Source organism: Lampetra fluviatilis, chromosome 3 (assembly GCF_964198595.1).
Source record: "Lampetra fluviatilis chromosome 3, kcLamFluv1.1, whole genome shotgun sequence".
Classification (NCBI taxonomy): domain Eukaryota; kingdom Metazoa; phylum Chordata; class Hyperoartia; order Petromyzontiformes; family Petromyzontidae; genus Lampetra; species Lampetra fluviatilis.
Window position 1 is genome coordinate 3,466,507 of NC_136277.1, and position 20,765 is coordinate 3,487,271.

General features: G+C 44.2%; 1 protein-coding gene across 4 annotated transcripts in view; it reads left to right on the plus strand.

Annotated features, from left to right (window-relative positions):
- Positions 1-2,413: 2,413 nt before the first annotated feature.
- Positions 2,414-20,765, plus strand: part of LOC144951695 (neogenin-like) — a 225,504-nt gene continuing 207,152 nt past the window's right edge. For all 4 annotated transcript variants that reach the window (XM_078882001.1, XM_078882029.1, XM_078882019.1 and 1 more), the window contains exon 1: positions 2,414-3,221. In XM_078882001.1, coding sequence (XP_078738127.1) covers positions 3,119-3,221 — 103 coding nt within the window. In that variant the 5' untranslated portion in view covers positions 2,414-3,118. The remainder of the gene's footprint in view (positions 3,222-20,765) is intronic.

The window sequence follows — 20,765 nt, forward strand, 5'->3', positions numbered from 1 at the left end:
GAATGGAACATTCTACAAACAAGTTGAAGGTACCCCAATGGACTCTCCCTTATCTCCAGTTATGCCAATGTTTTCATGGAGAAATTTGAGACAGATGCCATCCAGGCATCCACCCTATGTCCTTCCTTGTGGAAGAGATACGTAGATGATACGTTCGTCATCTGGCCACATGGCCTACCAGCTCTGGGCCAATTCTTAAACCACATCAATTCCATACACCCAGCCATCAAATTCACCATGGACGTGAAAAAGGATTGCAAGTTACCATTCGTGGATGTTTTAATCGAAAAGAGACCAAATGGCTCAATGGGACATTCTGTCAACAGGAAAGCCACCCATACGGATGCCTACCTAAAATCTGACTCCCACCACCATCCAGCCCAGAAGAATACCCTCATAAAAACTCTACACCATAGAGCTCGTTGTATTTCCGACCATCACCAACTAGCCAGTAAACTTGGGCTACACCCATCTCAAACCTTCATAACACTCTGCCTCAGCAGCGCTCCTGCTATCATTTTTTTCCTGCCCCAGTAGCTCTCCCGCTATTTTTTCACCTAATGACGATCGAAACGTCGTGATATTTTTTTTATCTACGTGGCTTTACCTAAAGACCCAAAAAATACAATACCAACTCATCCTATGGATGGGCTGACTATTTTTCCGAACCAAATCTATGGATAAAACCCACTTCATTTTTTCATATAAATATACTCCATTTGACAGTTGACAAAACGTGGTAGAAACCTCATGAATAAGAGTCTTTGAGACTCAGGCTTTTCCTGGGTAAACAAGCATGCGATTAATCTATGGCTCCACAATGTGGGATGTGAGTGCCATCATTACGGAGATGTGTGAGGTGATGTTATCACTACGCGGGCGCAATTAGCCACACGCCAGGCAGACATGAATCCAGGCAGGAAGTCACTCAAACCATGTTCTAATATAGTAGGAAGTATGATAATATTGGGTTTTCAAATAGTCTTAACTTTCTTCCTATTACAATAAACGTATTCGTTGATTTGGAAATTATTAGTAAAAAGGGGAAAAATCCATGATTTGTACCTTTGAGAATTTGGCATGATTAGTTAGGTAAACAATATTATGAATGTTATTTGAGTATGTTGGACAATGCCTGATTAATCTTCAGATCACTCATGCATTTGTTTTAATTTTTTTGGTTTAAAAAATATACTGACCCCCATATCATAGCATGTGCTGTTACAGACTTGTTTTAGCAAACAAGAGGCTGTTATCAAGCACGTAAATTAAATACAATAAAAACTACATGAGAAAGCAATGAAAATGGTGTTTGAAAATAAGAATATTATTTGCATTGCATGGTACTCAAATAGATACTTCCAAAACACAATAATGCTAAAAATATAAAGCACAGTGCATTTACATGCATAGAAGTCACACACACACACGTGGTGGTAGTAATTAGACGGTACTGGATGATGGCTATAAGACTGGTGATGGTGCTGTCAAGGTTATACGACCTTGGGAAAAGTAACGAGGGGAGGGAAGCAGAAAGAGAAGTGTTTTGACCTGCATTATGGTCGTTAAACATAGTATAAAATCTTGATTTGAAGCTTTCGTGACTGCAGGAATCCATACTCTTTGGTTCTTTCGGTAAAGTCACGTCGGTAGAAAGAACCAAAGAGTATGGTATAAAATGTCCTATAGATATAACTGCCCGACCCGAGCGTTAAATGCTCTGATACTTACATTGTCTTTGTACTGGTCGCCTTTGACATTCTCTGGTCTGACACTGGTGAGACAAGGGCATAAAGAAGGCTGTTTCTGGTGTAGGACAATCTGTTTCAAACACAATGCATAGATTAATTATCAGAGCATGTTTGTTTGCATATTTTTTCCCAAAGTATGTGTGGTTAATGCAGATTTGATGCCTTGCAAAAGGTATCTATTGTATGTGTTCAACATCTTAACACCTGTGCTATTGCCAGAAAAGCTAAAACCTATTATTATTATTTTTCATCATAGTATAAATTAGTCGATATAGCACAGTGAGGTAGGAATTGGGTGCTCCACCCAAGATATGAAAACACGATTACAACTCCAGATGGAAGTGCGCTTTGTGCAGTCGTTACAATTCTTGAGAGTTAAATAAGATTTGGGCACAATAAATGTAGTAAGCGCTTCTTTATTCACATCGTCTGAATGGAATTCCACGTGCTTTTTTGTCGCTTAAAATTCACCTGGGTGGGCTGAGGTAGGAAAGGGGTGCTCCACCCAAGATATTAAAACATGATTCCAACTCCAGGTGGAAGTGCGCTTTGTGCAGTCGTTACAATTCTTGAGAGTTAAAGAAGAATTTGACACCGAAAAATCGAGCGAAACTTCTTTATTCACATCGTCTGAATGGAAGTCCACGTGCTTTTTTGTCTTTTAAAATTCACCCGGGGTGGGCTGAGTGACCGAGCCGCCGATAGGGGGCGCCGCGCTCTGCGGCCCGAGATTCGTCCGCGCTCCGTTCCGTGCTCCACCCCGCTCCTTCTCCAGCTGCGCTGCGCCTGCAGGCGCCGCTCGCGCGCAGCACCACGGACCACTCCGCCCTGCAGACACCCGCCCGGGAGCCACAATGCTTCCCTGCCCAGCACGCCTCCTCGCCGCGGCCGTCACTCCACAGGAGAGTTCCCTTCGTGCTCAGAGGATCCTGCAGCAGCAGCACGACGGTGGCGCGAGATAAGGGAAACCCCGTTCCGGACATCGCTGGACCCTCGACTCTTTGTGATCCTCGTTCCTGAGCGGCGAACTCTAAGCCGCGTTTTGTCACCGCCTCTGCAGATACAAGGCATCGTTTCGCATTGCGAGCTTCCGTCTGGTCGCGTCGGGATTTCTTCCTCGTCGTTTTAACTCCACGCTCATTTACGACTGCCAACAACACCGCTCATCCCACGGCAGCACACAACCTCCTGCTACTTGTCGGTCCATCGTGCCCTGCCGTGACTGCAGCGGTCTCCTTGGCGTTGCACCCCGGGTAGCCCTGCGGGGGTTTGGGGTTGTGTGGCAGGGGGATGTTTTGTGTGGACTAACCGGGATTTAGCCCTCCCATCGGCTGCTGCCGGCGACCGGTAGCGTCGCAGGGCAAGCGATGCCGTCGAGTGAAGAGGAGCGCGCGGCGAGGCGCCGGGCTGCCGGGACTCTTACCCATCGCCTGGGATCGGCGCTGCTCCTGGGCTGGGCCGTCTTCACGCGTGAGTGTTTTGCGGCGTCTCTTTTTTTTTCTTCGCCGCCCCCCCCCCCCCCCATGTGTGTGTGCGCCGTGTTTGTGGAGCAGCTCCCCCCCGTGTGTGCGTGTGTGTCAAGAGTGTGTAATCTCACCAATGAACGTCTGCACCCCCCCCCCACACACACCACCACCACCTCGGATGCAACCCGCGCCGCCCTTCATTAAATGACTCTTATTTCTAGATATGCCGCTTGTTTGCTCGCTGCTCCCCAGGCAAGCCGAGAAGTGATGTCCGCCGGTCTCACGGGTGGACATCATTGGTGCTGTCGAGGACGATCACACTTACACGTAATACATGTTACGCGTAAAGGACGTGTGTGTGTGTACGCGCATACGCGTGCTGCCGTAGCACGCGTTCGCACACGTCTCGCAACGAACGGCCCCTGCGCACGTGTGTGTGTGTGCACACGTGCACGTGTGTGTGCACGTGTGTGTGTGCGCATGCATGCACACGTGCGCGTGTGTGGACACGCAGGGGCGTCACTGCAGGGCAGGACACGGCAGAAGGCGTCCTTACGGTGGTGCACCAGAGGGAACGCGCACAAACGCGTGCGCACACTGCTGCTGCTCGTTTGTCTGCCATGGGGGCAAGTGCGCTTACGCGAGGGTGTACGTGTTAACTCGCGTGTGTGGGTACAAGCGTGTGTGCACTGTGTGTGTGTGGGTACAAGCGTGTGTGCACTGGGTGTGTGTGGGTACAAGCGTGTGTGCACTGGGTGTGTGTGTGTGCACTGGGTGTGTGTGTGTGCACTGGGTGTGTGTGTGTGCACTGGGTGTGTGTGTGCACTGTGTGTGCACTGGGTGTGTGTGTGCATTGGGTGTGTGTGCACTGGGTGTGTGTGCACTGGGTGTGTGTGCGTAGCGGTTAGCGCGCTGCGCTCGGAACCTCGCCACGCGAGTTCGATTCCCGCTCACGGCCAACACCGGCGACGAGCATCTGATCCGGTCCCGTGCCTTCCCGAGGTCGACCCGGTTCGGTGTGTAAAACTTCGCCACTGGAGAGACAAAGGCGGTCGGGCGTGGTGTGGTGCTGGTCACCCACCCCCTAGAGGACCGTGCAGGCCTTCATAAGTGCTCGCTAATAACACCTGTCCCAACACTCTATTAAGGCAATACACGGGCGGTCGTTGTTGTGTATCGGCGCGTATGTGTGCACCGGCGTTTGCGCACCGGCGTGTGCGTGTGCGCACCGGCGTGTGTGTGTGCACCAGTGTGTGTGTGCACCAGTGTGTGTGTGTGTGTGCATCAGTGTGTGTGTGTGCACCAGTGTGTGTGTGTGTGTGTATCGGTGTGTGTGTATCAGCGTGTGTGTGTATCAGCGTGTGTGTGTATCAGTGTGTGTGTGTGTATCAGTGTGTGTGTGTGCACCAGTGTGTGTGTGCACCAGTGTGTGTGTACCAGTGTGTGTGTATCAGTGTGTGTGTGCATCAGTGTGTGTGTGTGCATCGGCGTGCGCGCGTCTCACGCGTTCACCCAATGCACGAGAATCCGCACCAAGCGATGCGCGCGCACGGCGGTAGCCTCGTCGCTAAGTGAACCCCAGAGTCAATGGAGTCTCGCCGTGTTAGCGTCACTAGCGGCTTGACATTTGGGGTTATTTATATGTAAATCGCGACAGGTATGCAGGGTGGGTGGTGGTGGGGCGACGGCCAGAAACGCTGCACGCACGGCGCGCATTCGGCCCGCGTTCTTTTCTGCTCGAGGTGAGCAGCAGGGGGGAGGTGGGGGGGTAACTTACACCCCGGGGTTTTAATATTCAGGACGGATCTCCTCTCCCGACCGGCGGGGAGAGAGAAGGGGGGAGGTGGGAGAGAGAGGGAGAGAACACAAAAAACCACACACAAGGCGGTCTCTCGCCCCTTTTGTGCGCTCACGACATTCTAGAGGATTGTCTCTTTTATTAGGGTGGTAAACGTAGCACGTGTGGCTGCTTTTACGCCGACAGCGTTGGGTTCACGAGGGCGCACATTCTTAATTTTGGGCTATTCACATCTAAACGAGTTGTCTACAATATTGTCGACGAACGGCGTTGCTCGTCCTGACAGATTAATACCCAAAACACATTCTCGCACTTGACGGGAAGGAAAAATTACGTTTCAGCTTGTTCTACTACAGGAAATGTACATGATGTGGTACGCGACTTATGTAAACTGCAGCGTGAGTATGCTCACGTCCATGTATATACCCTAGTCGAGAATATGCTCGTTATTTCCATCGATTCTGTGCCTTTAAACACAATTCAGCGAATGTGTCGAGATCTGCGTGTGACAGACCCGGTCAAAAAAAACAAGACAGCCCAGGCGAGTAATTCTAGATTTAAAGCTTTCGTGACTGCAAGGATTCATATTCTTAGGTTTTTTCGGTAAAGTCACGTAGGTAAACAAATTAAATTAATAAAATAAAAATAAAATAAAAATCACAACGTTTCGGAGGCAACACAAGCTTCCGTCTTCAGGTGGAACCGTCACAGCACGATAGCTGTATCAAATGAGAAAAATTCTAAGAAACAGTATTTGTATATATACTGGTTGAGGGTGGGAGGAGCCAAGGTAGGCCCTGAATATTATTTTTGTGAGGTTCGGTGCGGCTGAAGCACGCTGTTAGGAATGAGCCTTTGTTGTGTAAACTAGGTGCGTGTAAAAGGAACTGAGCGTTTTTTGTTATGTAGAGATGATGTGGCTGAAATCACTGCCAGGAAATGAGTCTTTGTTGTGGAGAATGGTCGATTTAGCCTATTATTATGTAGAGGTGGTGCGGCTTAAATCGCTGCCAGGAAATTAGTCTTTGTTGTGTAGAATGGTTGGCTGAGCCTATTGTTATGTAGAGGTGGTGCGGCTGAAATGATGACAATATAGTGGAACCTCGGTATACAACCGCTTTGGAATACGTCGAATTTGGTATACGTAAAAAAATACATTTGAGCAAATGTGACAAATTAATACGGCATCTAAACTGGACCCAACGAGTGACCAATGTAGAGGTAAGAACCAGGTTGCACATAGAAGACCTGATGCAGGCAGTGATGAGAAGAAAACTCACACCAATTGGACAAGTGTAGCAATGACAACAACAGGAAAATGTAAAATTGTCATTGTAAATATGTAAGGAACCGGAAAGAGATGAAGACCTAAAAGAGAATGTCTTGACGAAAAAAAAGATTGGTGCCAGAAAGATGTGTACTACTTGAGCATATTAGCACAAGGCAGAGGATAGTGGAAACAAACGATGACATGTGCAGTGGACACCCACGGGATATCTGCCCATGGACTGTGATGATATTTTTTTCGTATGGCTGATGTAGATGCAGAGCAAAAAATTTAATTTCACTTTCAGATGGTCAAATCAGACAATTGCTTCAGAAGTAGCAGAGTATATTTCTGTAATGTCTCCTTTGTATTTGTGGATTGTGCATTGCATCGTTATATGTTGAATGGTCTGTTTTGGATGACTACAATCACACACTGGAGAGTTTTAAAGTTTCCATTTGTGCATGAGGTATCCACATCTGTGATGGTTTGTGCAGATGCGGTTTAGGGTGGACCATCAGGTTCGTGGAAGATCAAACCCAGGAATCTTCTGCATTGGGTCTTTCACAAGGTGTTTGTGAGTTATTTTGAACTCCATTCAGCTCTCCAAGCTTCATCGGGGTTGAACTCGCATTGATGAAGGTTAAGTGCATGGGTTCTAAACGGCTTTGTGCGACTTAAAGCGATGACAATGGACGTTATTGAGGTCCTGATAAATGAGGTGACTGTTTTACTCAATTTGCAGGACTTCCCGGAGGGTTTCAGAGTTGCGGTGGATGGGTGGGAGAGAGATGTGTGACAGCACGGGCGGCCAAGGTGTTGCAGTGTTCAGTTGGACATCAACAAGTCGAGTGTGACTACTTCAGGTCTCTACTGGTGCACAGTGCTCGGCTGTCCGTATCACTGGTGCTGATGCTCCCCAGCTTGTGCTTGCCAGTTTCTAGACCTGGTTGACCCTTGGTTTGGTCTTGGCGGCTACCTTTTTCAGGTGGTCATGGAAGGTTAGCGTATAGTCCAGCTTCACTCTAAGATAGGTTGGAGTGGGGTCGTGTTGCACAGTGTTGCCGCAGAAGGCCACTTTCAGAGTGCGCTTGGCGCTTCTATTATCAAGATGAAATGGAGTGAATGTTGTCTTATGGGGATTTGGCTTGAGCCTCCATTTGTCGAAATATTCCCCCATGGTGTTTAGGTCTTGGTTCAGAGTAGATTCGATGTTGTTGAAAGTGGTTGCTTGCGTTGTCAGGGCAAGGTCATCCGCATATACAAATCTGCGTGACATTGTTCGTGGCATTTCACTCGTTTAGACATTAAAGAGCATTGGCACGAGTACTGAACCCTGTGGCGATCCATTGTTGAGGAACTAAGGTGAGCTCGATTTGTTGCCCATATAGAAACGCAGTCGCCTATTACTCAGCATCGTCCATATCAGGCGTATCGTTTTTAGGGAGGGAATGGTCCTTGCGAGCTTCAACATCAAGCCCTCAATCCAGACTGTGTCATAGGCTGATGACATGTACCACAAAGGCTGCATCGGTCTTGGATTTCGTCTGGAATCGTGATGATGATGACCAACTGCCAGGAAGTAGTGAGGCAGAGATGCTGACATAAGACAAGAGGACTTCATTGCATTTCTTCGTTGATGGGTTTTTTTGCAGAATGCACAAAAGTTGAGTGCTCTTTGTTTTAATTTCCATGTGTTTCTTGAAAGTTATGGTTTTCTGGACTGCACCATATTTCTCTTATGATGGGGGTTTCTCATAATAAACAGATTGTATTCGAGATAAAAAAAAATGTCATAGTCAGGACTGGAGCATGAAGATGAAACCATAACTCTAGAGATATAATCTTGCAATTAATGAAGGAATATAAAAAAGCTGTTTATAGAAAAAAATGCATATATAATGTAGGAATCAGACAATTTCTCGGATGAAGAGGAGGAAGTTTAAGATCTCAAATATAAAGTCAACTCTGCAGTATAAAAAATTTAAATTCTTAACTGTGAACATCATCAAAGTGGGACAACCTGCTGAAAGAAAATGTGTGGACTTGTCCGTTACATTTTTTAAGTAAAGTTTATTTTAAACAGAAATGAATATGCAAGGAAAAGCCAATGTTAGGGGCCAATTAATTGGGGGGTCACGAGACATCTGGACCACCATGTACAGTAACATTGCGGCTTGCCAGATTTCACATTTAGCCACACCGGGTCGGATGAATAATGAATTAATTCAGCGCAGCTACAGAAATCTCTGCAGTCCACTAGTTCACGTGTAAAGCAGTCTCCACCCCCCACAGTGCATGACGCATGTTTTCAACAGTGTTCGAGAGAAATATCTGCAATTAGAGAGCTTCAGAGAACACATTCCTGCAGAGGGAGCTGGTAGGAACGTTGGGTTGCCGGCATGAGTAGGTTAAACGTTGAGTTTTATAAGGGCACCACGGGGTGACCAGCCCCTCCCCACCCAGCCCCTCCCCACCCAGCCCCTCCCCACCCAGCCCCACCCCTCCCACCCCCTCACCCAGCCCCATCCTCCCCACCGAGCCCCTCCCTCCCCACCCAGCCCCTCCCTGCACGACGGACACAATAATCCCCTGTGGGCTGGTGTAACCAGGAGGTTCCTACCAGTAAAACATTTAAACAAGGGGAACTGCAGAGAGAAAAGTGAAGCTGTAGAGATAAAAACGGAGCTGCAAAGACAAACCTAGGTAAATTGTGTACAATTGTTAATTTAAAATTGATATGTTTAATTGACCCAAATGGCCGAATTGTTACACATTTAGGTTTTGGAAGAAAAAGTTTCCTTTAATCCGCTGTGTTGCAGATTAATGGAGCTGCTAGTCACATGCCACGCTTCCCTTATGAGCCAAACGGTGGCTCTTACAATCTATGCCACACTGTGCCGCCGCGAATTTTTTTAAAAAATCGGACGTCAAATATAGGATCTGAGACGTGGTTCCTTCTTATCAATGTAGAGCTTTGGAGTCCTGCAATAATAGTGCAGTTATTTTTTGTTACCTTTATTTTTCCACATCTTTCGTATTTACAGTAGAATAAATGGACATAGAGTATATGTTTCATATACTGACTATGTTTGCAATGTTAGGTGTAATGGATAGGGTTGTTTGCAATATACGGTACATTACTGTGTTAAAGAGGTTTTCCTTGTAGCAGCTCACCTGACCAGAGTCCGGCTCGTTTGGGTTTTCTGCATGTGGATTTTTTTTGCCAATGTAACTTGTTTTTTAGGATTATTTTTCATCTAAAGTGTTAGTAACCCCTTTTTAACAGAGAAAAGCTTTCATGAGCTAACTAAAAGAAATAAAGATTTTTCATTTTTTATGTAATTATATGTTGCATAATTATGCATAATTCTAGGTAGGCATATGTCAACATGTTCACATTTAGCATGCATGGCTACGATAGTGTACTTGTCCATTGCTAATATTCAAATACTGTTTACTATACTTTGTAGAAACACCTTAGGCCTCAGAGTGTTTGCTAGGTATTTACAATTAAGCAGTACAATGTATTTTGTCTTTGAACTGTAAATCTAATGCCTTGGTGTTTCCAACTGCAATTTGTTAATTATTTTCTCCAATGAATCTGACGGCTGTGTAAATAAGTTATTAAAATGTAATTTCAATTATATTAACGCACAAAATATTGTGTGAGAATGTTTTATATGTACCACTTCAGCACGCATGTAAAATTGGCCACATAGCACTGGTATATCATTGACTAGGTGCCTATGGCGCCCCCCCAAGAACATAGTATGTGGTTGAACAACCACAGCCTGCGGCGCCCCCCAACACCCACAGCGTGCGGCGGCCCCCAACAGACTGGTCAAGTAAATCCTTAGGATTGTGCGGTGGGCCTTCATCCAGCAGTGGATTTAAGCACACACAAAACTCCAGTACTAATGTAATGGACAGAGCACGGCTCTCCCTCAGGCCAGCAGTGGAGAGAGTGCGTCTGGCTCCCTCACGGCAGCAGTGGAGATAGCGCGGCTCTCCCTCAGGGCAGCAGTGGAGAGAGTGCGTCTGGCTCCCTCACGGCAGCAGTGGACAGAGCACGGCTCTCCCTCAGGGCAGCAGTGGAGAGAGTGTGTCTGGCTCCCTCACGGCAGCAGTGGAGACAGCGCGGCTCTCCCTCAGGGCAGCAGTGGACCGAGCACGGCTCTGGCTCAGGGCAGCAGTGGAGAGAGCGCGTCTGGCTCCCTCACGGCAGCAGTGGAGATAGTACGGCTCTCCCTCAGGACAGCAGTGGACAGAGCACGGCTCTGCCTCAGGGCAGCAGTGGACAGAGCACGGCTCTGCCTCACTCTCACTCAGCCGTCTCCTCCGTCTCACTCGCCCAGCTGCTTGCTCGCGGTCACGTGACGCACTTCAACCAATCCGGGGGCGTACATGTTTGGGAGGGGCGCAGCTCTGGTTGGCTGCTTGCTCGCGGTCACATGATGCACTTCAAGCAATCCGTGCCGCGTTAATCCACAATGACAGAGTCACAGAGCTGGGTGTTTATATATTAGTACTAGCAGAAGTACCCGGCGTTGCCCGGGTGAAAAATATATTTCTTAATAACCTTACATATATACACAGATTTCATTGTTATGTAATGTTTGAAAGTTTTCAGAAGATTTTAAATGTATTTCCCCCCCGGGCAACGCTGGGTATATCGAGTTTATACCACAAAGTCGTCGCTTGACACGGGTGGGGTGTCGAGGCCTAGTACCGTGCAGAGCCTCCGGCCTCGCCTAGATTGCCCACCCAGCTGAGGCTGGGTACTGGGGCCGTTACCCCCCCCCCCCCCCGCGCTACAATAATACTGTCTAATCGCTATAATTTTATTATCTACCGACCCTATAATAGTAATTGCACACATTGGGGTGGGGGGGAGTGAAGAGGACGTTAAACTTTGATGAATTTACCTCAGAGTCGCGTGTTAATGCGTGCACATATTTTTAACGGGAATTAAAAATGGCGTCCACCCCGCAGCGAATGCGTCGCTACCCGTTGCCAGGGGCAACCGCCGTGGAAAACCAAACGGACCAATCGTGTGTCGCAAATCCCTCACATTTCGTCCAATGAAACTACGACAGACACACACACAGACAGATTTGCGATTTTATATATATAGATTATGCGAAATGAAGGATGTAAAAAAAACTACCCTGCAGTAACAGAAGTGAATTGACTCAATTATATTATTTCCCAATCACCATGCTATTAATGGAGCAAGTGTGATTTTGTCTATTGTTCTGTTTTTTCCGATTTTTTTAAAGACAATTTTTTGAGCGCACAAAATTTGTGAAGGATGAATATTCAATTAAATATTGATTTAATGTATTGATTTAGTGTAAAATGTTGATTTAAAAATTGGGAAACATTACATCTGGTTTACGACAGACCTATTTGCGACACATTTACGACGTGTATATAAGGCCACCATGCATCGATTTACAACACAGAAACTTAATTTACGATCCATCTTCCAACATGACTGAACACATTTGAACAGTAATGTTTCCATTGTGAAACGTAGTAGAAAGTCAAGGAGTTTTTTCTTTTTTAAAAGGTCAAGTCAATTAAGCAGAGGAAGGATGAAGTTAATAAATCCAATATTTCTAGACTTTTGTGTGATAAATTTGGTTGAGCACCAGAGGTTTGTGAATGCTTAATTTCAAAATGTTCTTCTGTGGAGCATTTGCGTGAAGCATGGCTGTAAAAATATAGCTTGGCTATCTGGTTGCAACAAATATGTCAATGCATGGACCATCATTGAAGGAATGAAAGAGAAGAGCAAAGGAAAACTTTCCTGAAAAATTATCGTGAAGCCAAAGGTTGACGATCAAGCAGCTCAATGTCGTAATCAAATGGAAGAGTAGAGTCATGCTCAGTTGGAGCAAGGGCGCTGATCCATTGAACTACGTCGAAGACTTGAAACAGAAGAGCAGCATCAAGCCCAGTTGCAAAGAATCGACAAACAATTACAAATCAGCAAAAAAAAATGTAAGACTCAAAGAGCTCAAGCAACTTTGAATGCTGCAAGAGCCAATGATGTGAAACTTTTTGATGAAAAAGTAATTGAAAAGCACATCTTTGGCAAGCATAATGTTGGAACGTCCTTCAACCAGCACTGCCAATTTTGACAAGCCGACAAATGGAAAGGAGAATCCGAACAAAGTGCAGTTGACGAAGTCAAACTGATACCAATTGCACCTCTTCCTCCTATAAAATGATAAAATACTTCGACATTAAAACCAGGAGCGAAGAGTTTTTCAAGAACATGAGAACATACAACAATCTGCTTACTCTTGCTTGTATTGGATGTTGAGAAATCAGAGTTCCTGGGTTTAATCCAACTTTCAAGATCCGTGGAAGAGTTTATCACCGCATTGCACCTCTCATTCTTTAAACAATTCCACGGGCACGTCATCTGGACCCGTAGACTTGTGACTTTCTATCTGATGAATGGCTCGAGCAACTTCTGAATGATGGGGAGGAGACTCGCACTCATGATAATCTCGTTCCAGACCCCCCCCCCCCCCCCCGTTGTCATCATGTAGGTCTCGTCACTGCTCGACAATTCCCCAGTCGCATTTTGGATGCATTGCAGTCGTGGTTGAAACTTCATTGTGATTAACCGGGCTGCCTGGAAAAGTTTCCTCATGTTTCATTTTCGGTTTGCTGCTTCCAGTTCCTCAAACATACCATCCAATTTCTTCTGCTTATCAATTCGTAGCTTCCCCTGTACTTTGGCCTTTAGATCCTGATATTGTTTGAGGTCTTTACTCTTCGCTTTCCTCTTCTCTTTGATTAAGAAGGTCTCATCAGAAATCCAGGGTTTCCATCTCCTAGCCTTGATGGATCCGAGTGTTTTCTTTGCAACATCCAAGAGTACTGTTTTTGTGCTTTTCCAAAGTTATTCATGTGTTTATTCCTCTTTCAACAACTCTAGAGCCTTGAACCTGTTAGCCACTTCTACCATGTACTGTGCTGCTTTATCTTCACATGTGGAAATGGAAACGCACACATGGATACATCACTTGGCCAATCCAAAACTCAAATTCAAAATGAATAGTGACTTCCATCTGAGAACCCCAGCGATCTCTCTGATTTCATCTTTTATGGCCTGAAGGATAACTGCGATGATGCTACATGGCTTGTGAATCATGCTATCATTACTCCTACAAACAGTGCTGTTAATTTGATTTATTCAATTATGATGAGCCGTTTTCCTGAAGGAAGAGTCTATAAAACCTTAGATTCATTAGATAATGAACAAATCTATCCTGCTGAATTCATAAATTGGCTCAACGCTTTTGGATTTCCACCTCACTTGGTCAAACTAAAGGTTAGCTCCTGCATTATTCTCCTTCGGAATTTCGCTTCAAACAATAAACACTCCAATGGAACATGCTATATAATCTTGACAATGAACAATCACATCATCGAAGACATAGTTCAAAGTAGACCTCACTGAAAGAATATGCTCTGTATCACTCAGATTCATCTGGCTTCAGCTGAAAACACATTTCCATTCTCAAGGACACATAAACAATTTCCAATTTGTTCCACTTTGGGAGTCACTGCCAACAAGAGCCGACGACAAACACTGCAGAAAATTGGAATCTTCCTTGCTTCTGGCATGTTTAGTCATGGCCACTATTACATGGCAAACTTGCACATTAGATCTAGCAAAGCCATTAAAATTATCACTCAAAGGGCTTCGTATCTGGACAAAGATAGAAAATATACGGATAATGTGATGTATAAAGAGATGTTGTAAAATTATTACGTTGCTTTTGAAAAAACCCTATTAATGTAAGTAGTTTAGATTTTACTATTGCATAGATTACCCTTCATTGATATAGGACAGGGGTCGGCAACCTACGGCTCCGGAGCCGCATGCGGCTCTTTACGGGCTGCTTCTTGACGATATGTACGTATGTACATAGATGCATTGCGGCTCTTGAAATACTGAATTTTGTACCGAATTGGAAAGAAATGGCTCTTCTTGTTATTTTGGTTGCCGACCCCTGATATAGGAGATGAGGGCCCATAGGGCCCACCATTTTCTAGTTTCAATAAGGCAGCAGTGTTTTGTCTAATTCCTTTGGTGAAATATTGTACTGGTACTGTGTTCAAGGAAGACCAGTCTTTGTTATCTTTACATTGTCTGCATTGTCGCAACACACAAATGCTGTGGGGTCTCAATGAAAAGCAGACGGCTTTTGCACATTTGTGCTCCAAGTAGAATGCAGGTGTTTCAGTACAATAAACAGGATGAGAGATAATGTTCCATCTGTTAAGGACGTATAGAAGGTTATCCAGAGTCTCAGAACAGGAAAAGCGCCAGGCAGAGATGATCTCCCAAGCAGACTGCTGAGGGAGGGTGGTGTTTGTGTTCAGGATGCCCTATATGGCATTATAACAGTCTGGACCACTAGATGGGTTCTGCAGGATTGAAGGGTGCCCTGGTGGTCCCCCTCTTTAAGAAGGAGGACCGCACAGACTGTAACAACTACAGCAACATCTCCCTCCTCAGTGTCCCAGGAAAGGTCCTGGCAGGGATTATTCAACATCGCCTTGCCAGGCGTGCTGAGGAGAGGCTTACAGAGCCCCAGTGTGGTTTCAGACCAAGGCAGTCCTGCACAGACGCCATATTATCTTTCCGTCAGCTACAGCAGAGGTGTAGGGGATTCCAAGAGGACCTACATCACTGTTGTATTGTGTGTCATCAAACACTCCAGCCTCTCAATTCCCTATTGGTATTAGGGCATTTGTGGAGAGAGTGGAGAGGTTTCCATACCATAGAGGTCTCACTCCGAATCAGTGGAGCGGCATTATCTTTTCATATGCTGCATAACGCTGCGTGGAAGCTACCTGGTCTGTTGCTCCACACAGTCATGCCCTCCCTTCTCTATGCTTGTGAAATGTGGACCCCATAAATGAACATCTTCGCCGGTTATAAACATTCAGGCTGGTCTGCCTAAAATCCACCCTGAGTTTAACCAGGTTGGATTGTGTGAGGAGCTCACAAATCCTTGCAAGAAACACAGTCCCATCGGTGAGCTCCTCCAGCAGGCAAGCCTGTGTTGGCTGGGTTATGTAGCCTGCATGCCCATCCACCGCATGCCCAAACATATTTTTTTCGGCCGGAGAGTGGAGACTAAACGTGAGTGGCGCGGGCTGGAGAAGAGATGGAATGATGTGGCACGAGAGAGGCTAGGAGCTGAGTGGACAAGACAATGACTGGTACCTGCTATGTCAATTGGCCTCTGTAGAGGAGGCTCGTGAAGGACGCTACTTTGAAATTTGGAGGCATTCGTCCTCAAGTAACAACGGAGGGGCAGATGAGCGACACTCACAACATTGAGCAGAGCGCTGGGCGGCTAAAACACAGTCAGTTGGCACAGTATGGGGCACAGATGGTGCATCTTCCAGTCTTCTCAGTGGGTCGATTAATGGCACCTGGGTCTGTCCCGTGACTTACCTGTGATTGTTCAACACTTTACGTGGCCTTAAAGTGCACATAGCCTGGCACAAGCTCTGTGGTAATGTCACCGCTACTTAGTGGCGGATGGTGTTTTTTGTTGTGTGTGCCTCCACCTCACCGCCACCTACTCAGCAAGCAAACTTAGCTCAGTACCAAAGGTAAGAAAACTAACTATAAAATATGTTATTTATTTTCATGTATCTGTTCATTTTTATTTTATTTATCTATATATTTTAATATAACTGTCATTAAAAAAAGAGTAATATAGATAAAAAGCTAAATATAATTGAAGTAGCAACATTACGAACGCATCTCCCCCTTAATACATTAATTGTTATGAGTAAAATTGCTTTGATTTACGTTTCAATATTTTTTGCACCTTTCAGGAACTCATCCCCAATTTAAACTGGGGTATTACTGTATAATTGGTTATTCCAGAGAAGGGACTCAGTACGCCGTTTATACCCAGCTATATACAGTATTGCCACTGCCCATAATAAATGTTTTTTGGGTTAGATCGTTTAAATATAAATATGTTGTTAAACCCATTATCACCCGACACAGCCAATTAGTAAGGTTTGTCACGTAAACAAAACGTGACAATCAGTTATTAGCACACCAGTGTGTTGGAGAGTTAACCCACAACATTTACAATTCAGGTACGAAGTTTCACTGTTTATTACAACCAGCTTTATCAGCCGATAGCCAAAATTGTGGAGAATTCTTCCTGTTTCGGTCTTAATAGAGTAATAGAGGGGGTAAAGGTAAAGTCATTACTGCGGGTCTATCAGGTGCGAAGACCAGGGGGGTGGTTAATGTAGTCATATAAGTTACAATGGAGTATATTAATCTGAGAAAATGCCAAACCTATTATTGGTTGGGTTATTCACAGTTAAACAACAATGTATGACATTATGTTGATCTAGCAGTATGCAGATGTAGTGGGTTCTAATCAGGCGCACACCAAGACTGGGAGGCAACACGTTTATTCACTTACACGACCAACACTATTCAACGTTCTAAGGTTAACTATGTACATTCCGAGAGACTATGTACATTACAGGTTAACTACGTAAGGTGGTGGCCACCGTTCCTAACCACCTAACCACTTGAACGGATTCCCTATATGGTTGAACTAGAACTGCTGTCGTGTCGTCCCATATTGAAGAGCGAAGATTTTCCCGGGTTGAACAGCCTCGCTCCCTCTCGGGGCTCGGCTTATATTTCCTGGGGCGTGACCGGGCTCCGCCTATGATTCCGGCCCCCCTTCTCGATCCCTCGCGATGAGTCTGAGTCCACATCACGTGGCCCGCTCAGCCCGTTCTGGGGGCCCTGTGCTCCCTCGTCCGGTCACGTGCTCTCTCAGGTTCACCAAGACTGTCATGTCCTGACCCGTGACATCCGGAATCTGCCCTCTAGTGAACCCTTGTGTATAGTACACCCACTGTCGCCATAGAACGGCCCATTTATGTCGTTACAGTTACACAGAGAATATGCAGTACCTATTATTGGCTATTTACAGTTAATCAATGTACAATGGAATCGTTTTTTTTATTGCTTTGTTATTCACCTCCCACACCTCCAACCAGCATGGTTGGCAGCAGCTATATACATCGACGTATGGTGACATGCAATTAAACAGTTTTATTACTTGATCATACGCTTCCAACCAGCACTAAGCCTGTAGCTATCAGAACGGTTACAATTATTTTATTTCTCTCAATTTCAATAGATTATATAATTAGTCTTAGCCAGTAACGACTACTTTTACACAAAACCTCAACATTACCAAATCATAATTGTTTTTTTACCCTTCTATCTGGCAACAAAACTGACACCTTTTTACAAGGAGTCATGTTTGCATAGACCGCAATACCTGCAGTCATAATACAAACAAAAGACATAACTCTGATAATGTGCACTGTCCTTGAAGTTGATTGGTCCACACCCGAGACAGCTTTCCTTAGAGCCTAGTCTCACATGGGTTGGACCAGATGATGCCAACCATGTGAGACTAGGCTCTAAGGAAAGCTGTCTCGGGTGTGGACCAATCAACTTCAAGGACAGTGCACATTATCAGAGTTATGTCTTTTGTTTGTATTATGACTGCAGGTATTGCGGTCTATGCAAACATGACTCCTTGTAAAAAGGTGTCAGTTTTGTTGCCAGATAGAAGGGTAAAAAAAAACAATTATATTTTTACTAGCAAATGAGGTTCCCATAGTATTACCAAATCAATTGAATGTCCTTGTTTGCACGCGTGTTCTGCAACTGCCGACAGTTGCGTTTCGGAGCATTTAATATTTATTTGGTGTTCATTTATTCTCATGCTGATCAATCATACCATCTAACCAACATAGCATTTGCCACAGGATCAATTAATCCAGTACACACCTTCTGTTGATAACTTTGGTAATTCATCTTTAGTACCAGTTATTATATATTCTTGGTTCTTTCGGTAAAGTCACGTAGAAGTACAAAAATCTTTACCAGTAATTAGTTTTGTATTTTACCTACCGTGCCAAATTTCACTCAAATGTTTTGTTTTTACAAAAATGTGGGTAGTTTATCAGTTCTCCTGCAATGTATAATATTTGTTATAGTTTTAATTGCTTGATCAATTAAAAAAATTGGTGCTATTTGATTTGGTTTTGGCATTGGGTGCCCTGTTGATTTGTGCATTATTGTAACCGTTAAATTGCAACTCTTCTTTAACATGTTTAATCTCATTCCTCAGACGTTCACCATCTGACACTTTTTTAGCCTGATGCATGAGCGTCTTGATGAGAGAGGATTTCTGTGTGGGGTGATGGTCTGACTGCATTTAGATAGGTGTCAGTGTGTTGGATGTTTTTTTATAAACGATGTGTGTTATTTACCGTTTATGCCACGTCTGAGCAGAATATCCAGAAATCGGAGAGTTTTATCCACCTCCACTTCCATGGTGAACTGGATGGATGGGTTTTGCGAGTTGAGATGATTTATAAATGTATTAAGTATATCTTTAACGTGTGGCCAGACAACCAATGTGTCATCCACTTATCTAAACCCAAGTGTTTTAGTGTACTTGCAGCTCGTGATATTGCTTGAAATTTTCCATGTACAGATTTGCAATCGCAGGAGACAAAGGAGAGCCCATTGCTGCTCCTTCATTTTGTTTATAGAAATCACCTTTTCACAAGAAATAGGTGTTCTTTAGACAGTGCTCAGCTAATTGTGGGATATATTTTGGTAAAGCTATATTATTTGCCAGAATATCGAGTAATTCAATTGACTCATTCAACGGAAACCTTGTCAACAGAGAAGTCACATCAAAACTTACCAGAATATCATTCAGGTTAAGCTTTATATCTTTACTTTAACAGGTAGACTTTCACGACCAATATTAGCCATAAGAGGTTATTTTGGTGAGTTTGTGTAAATATAAATGTGTCGTTAATTTCACAAGATATTTGAAGTTTTTAATGAATGAGAGCCCTTTGTACTATGGGACACCAGGTTGTGAATCTTTGACAACCCATAAAGTCTTGGTGGTTTTCACACCCTTGCTTTGATCAGGTATTGATCTTCCTTGGGAATTAATGAATTGGCATTGATTGTAGTAGTCTTACGTTGGGTCTCGTTTAATTTTTATGTAGGTACTCTCATCTAGTAAATCTCTGATTTATTATCCTAATCCCCACGAAACAACAGTTGATCTGCCCTTATCAGCATCAAAACGTTGGACATCTTTATTTGCTCTCCATTCACTTAAGGCTTTTGCCTCACTGAGACTAATATTTATTTTTGACAATTTACTGCTCTCAGTTATTTTGGCAAACCTCATGCCAAGTCATCCCAACTTGATCATGTAGAAGATGTCTAACTGCTGATTCCATATTCTTGGTTCTATCGGTAAAGTCACGTAGATAGAAAATAAAATTAAAATGATAAAATAAAATAAAAAATCGAAATACAAATAATAAATTGAAAATAATAAGATGCTGATTCCACTTCAGCAATTATCTCATCGACGGAGATTGCACATGGGGCAACAGAAAAGTTAAGACATTGAGATAGGACTGATATATCATTGGTTAATTCAATGTGAGTCATGTTTATAACCGATTAGACTGACTAACAAGCAACTCTCCAACTAAAAATTTACAATTTTAAAATAAAACGGCTGTCAACATGACTAACATTCCTTGAACCATACTAGCGACTCCCTGCCACAGTTCAAGTCCATGCTCAAGACCTTACTCTCCTCATCTGCCTATGGCTATCTCTTCTGTAGAATATATACAATAAATAACCATATACACAATCTTCACCTGTTTTTTATGTATGCTATCTGAAAAATATTGTATGTCCTGAGGCAAATAACATTTCCCCATAAAGCCTTCAGTGACACAGTGTCACCTTGTCAGCTAATAGCTAACAAAACATCCATATTCGAACCCAACGATGCTGGCAAAATTTAAGCCCGTAAGCCACACATCTACATTATATGTGCTTTATTTTTTAATCCCATATTCCTATACTAATTCCCATAAATTAATTAGAGAAAGCTGATGAGATACCATTGCAAATATAGTACTGGAATATGTCCTGTAATTTAGTGACTGTCGTCTTGGGTAAATATACGCATTTTAGCTCTTTAAAAATACTATTTTGTTGGATTTAATTAAAAAACTTACAGCAGTGAACCTGAAACTGCCCCACTAAAAGATATGTTAGCTTTTGTGAAATATTTTATTTCATAATCCGGTATAGGCAGTTTCCGAGATACAAATGTGTTATTATTATTATTAATCCATCCAACTGGTGAATGTTGGGTCGTACTTACGAACCAAACTGCGGAACTATTTTGTTCAGCGGCGCGATCCTCCTTCGCTATATTTTATGAGTCCCAGCATCCCACTGGGAGTGTGTGTGTGCATGGACGTGTGTGTGAAAGTGTGTGTGTGCACGCACGTGTGAGTGTGCATGCGCACGTGCACGT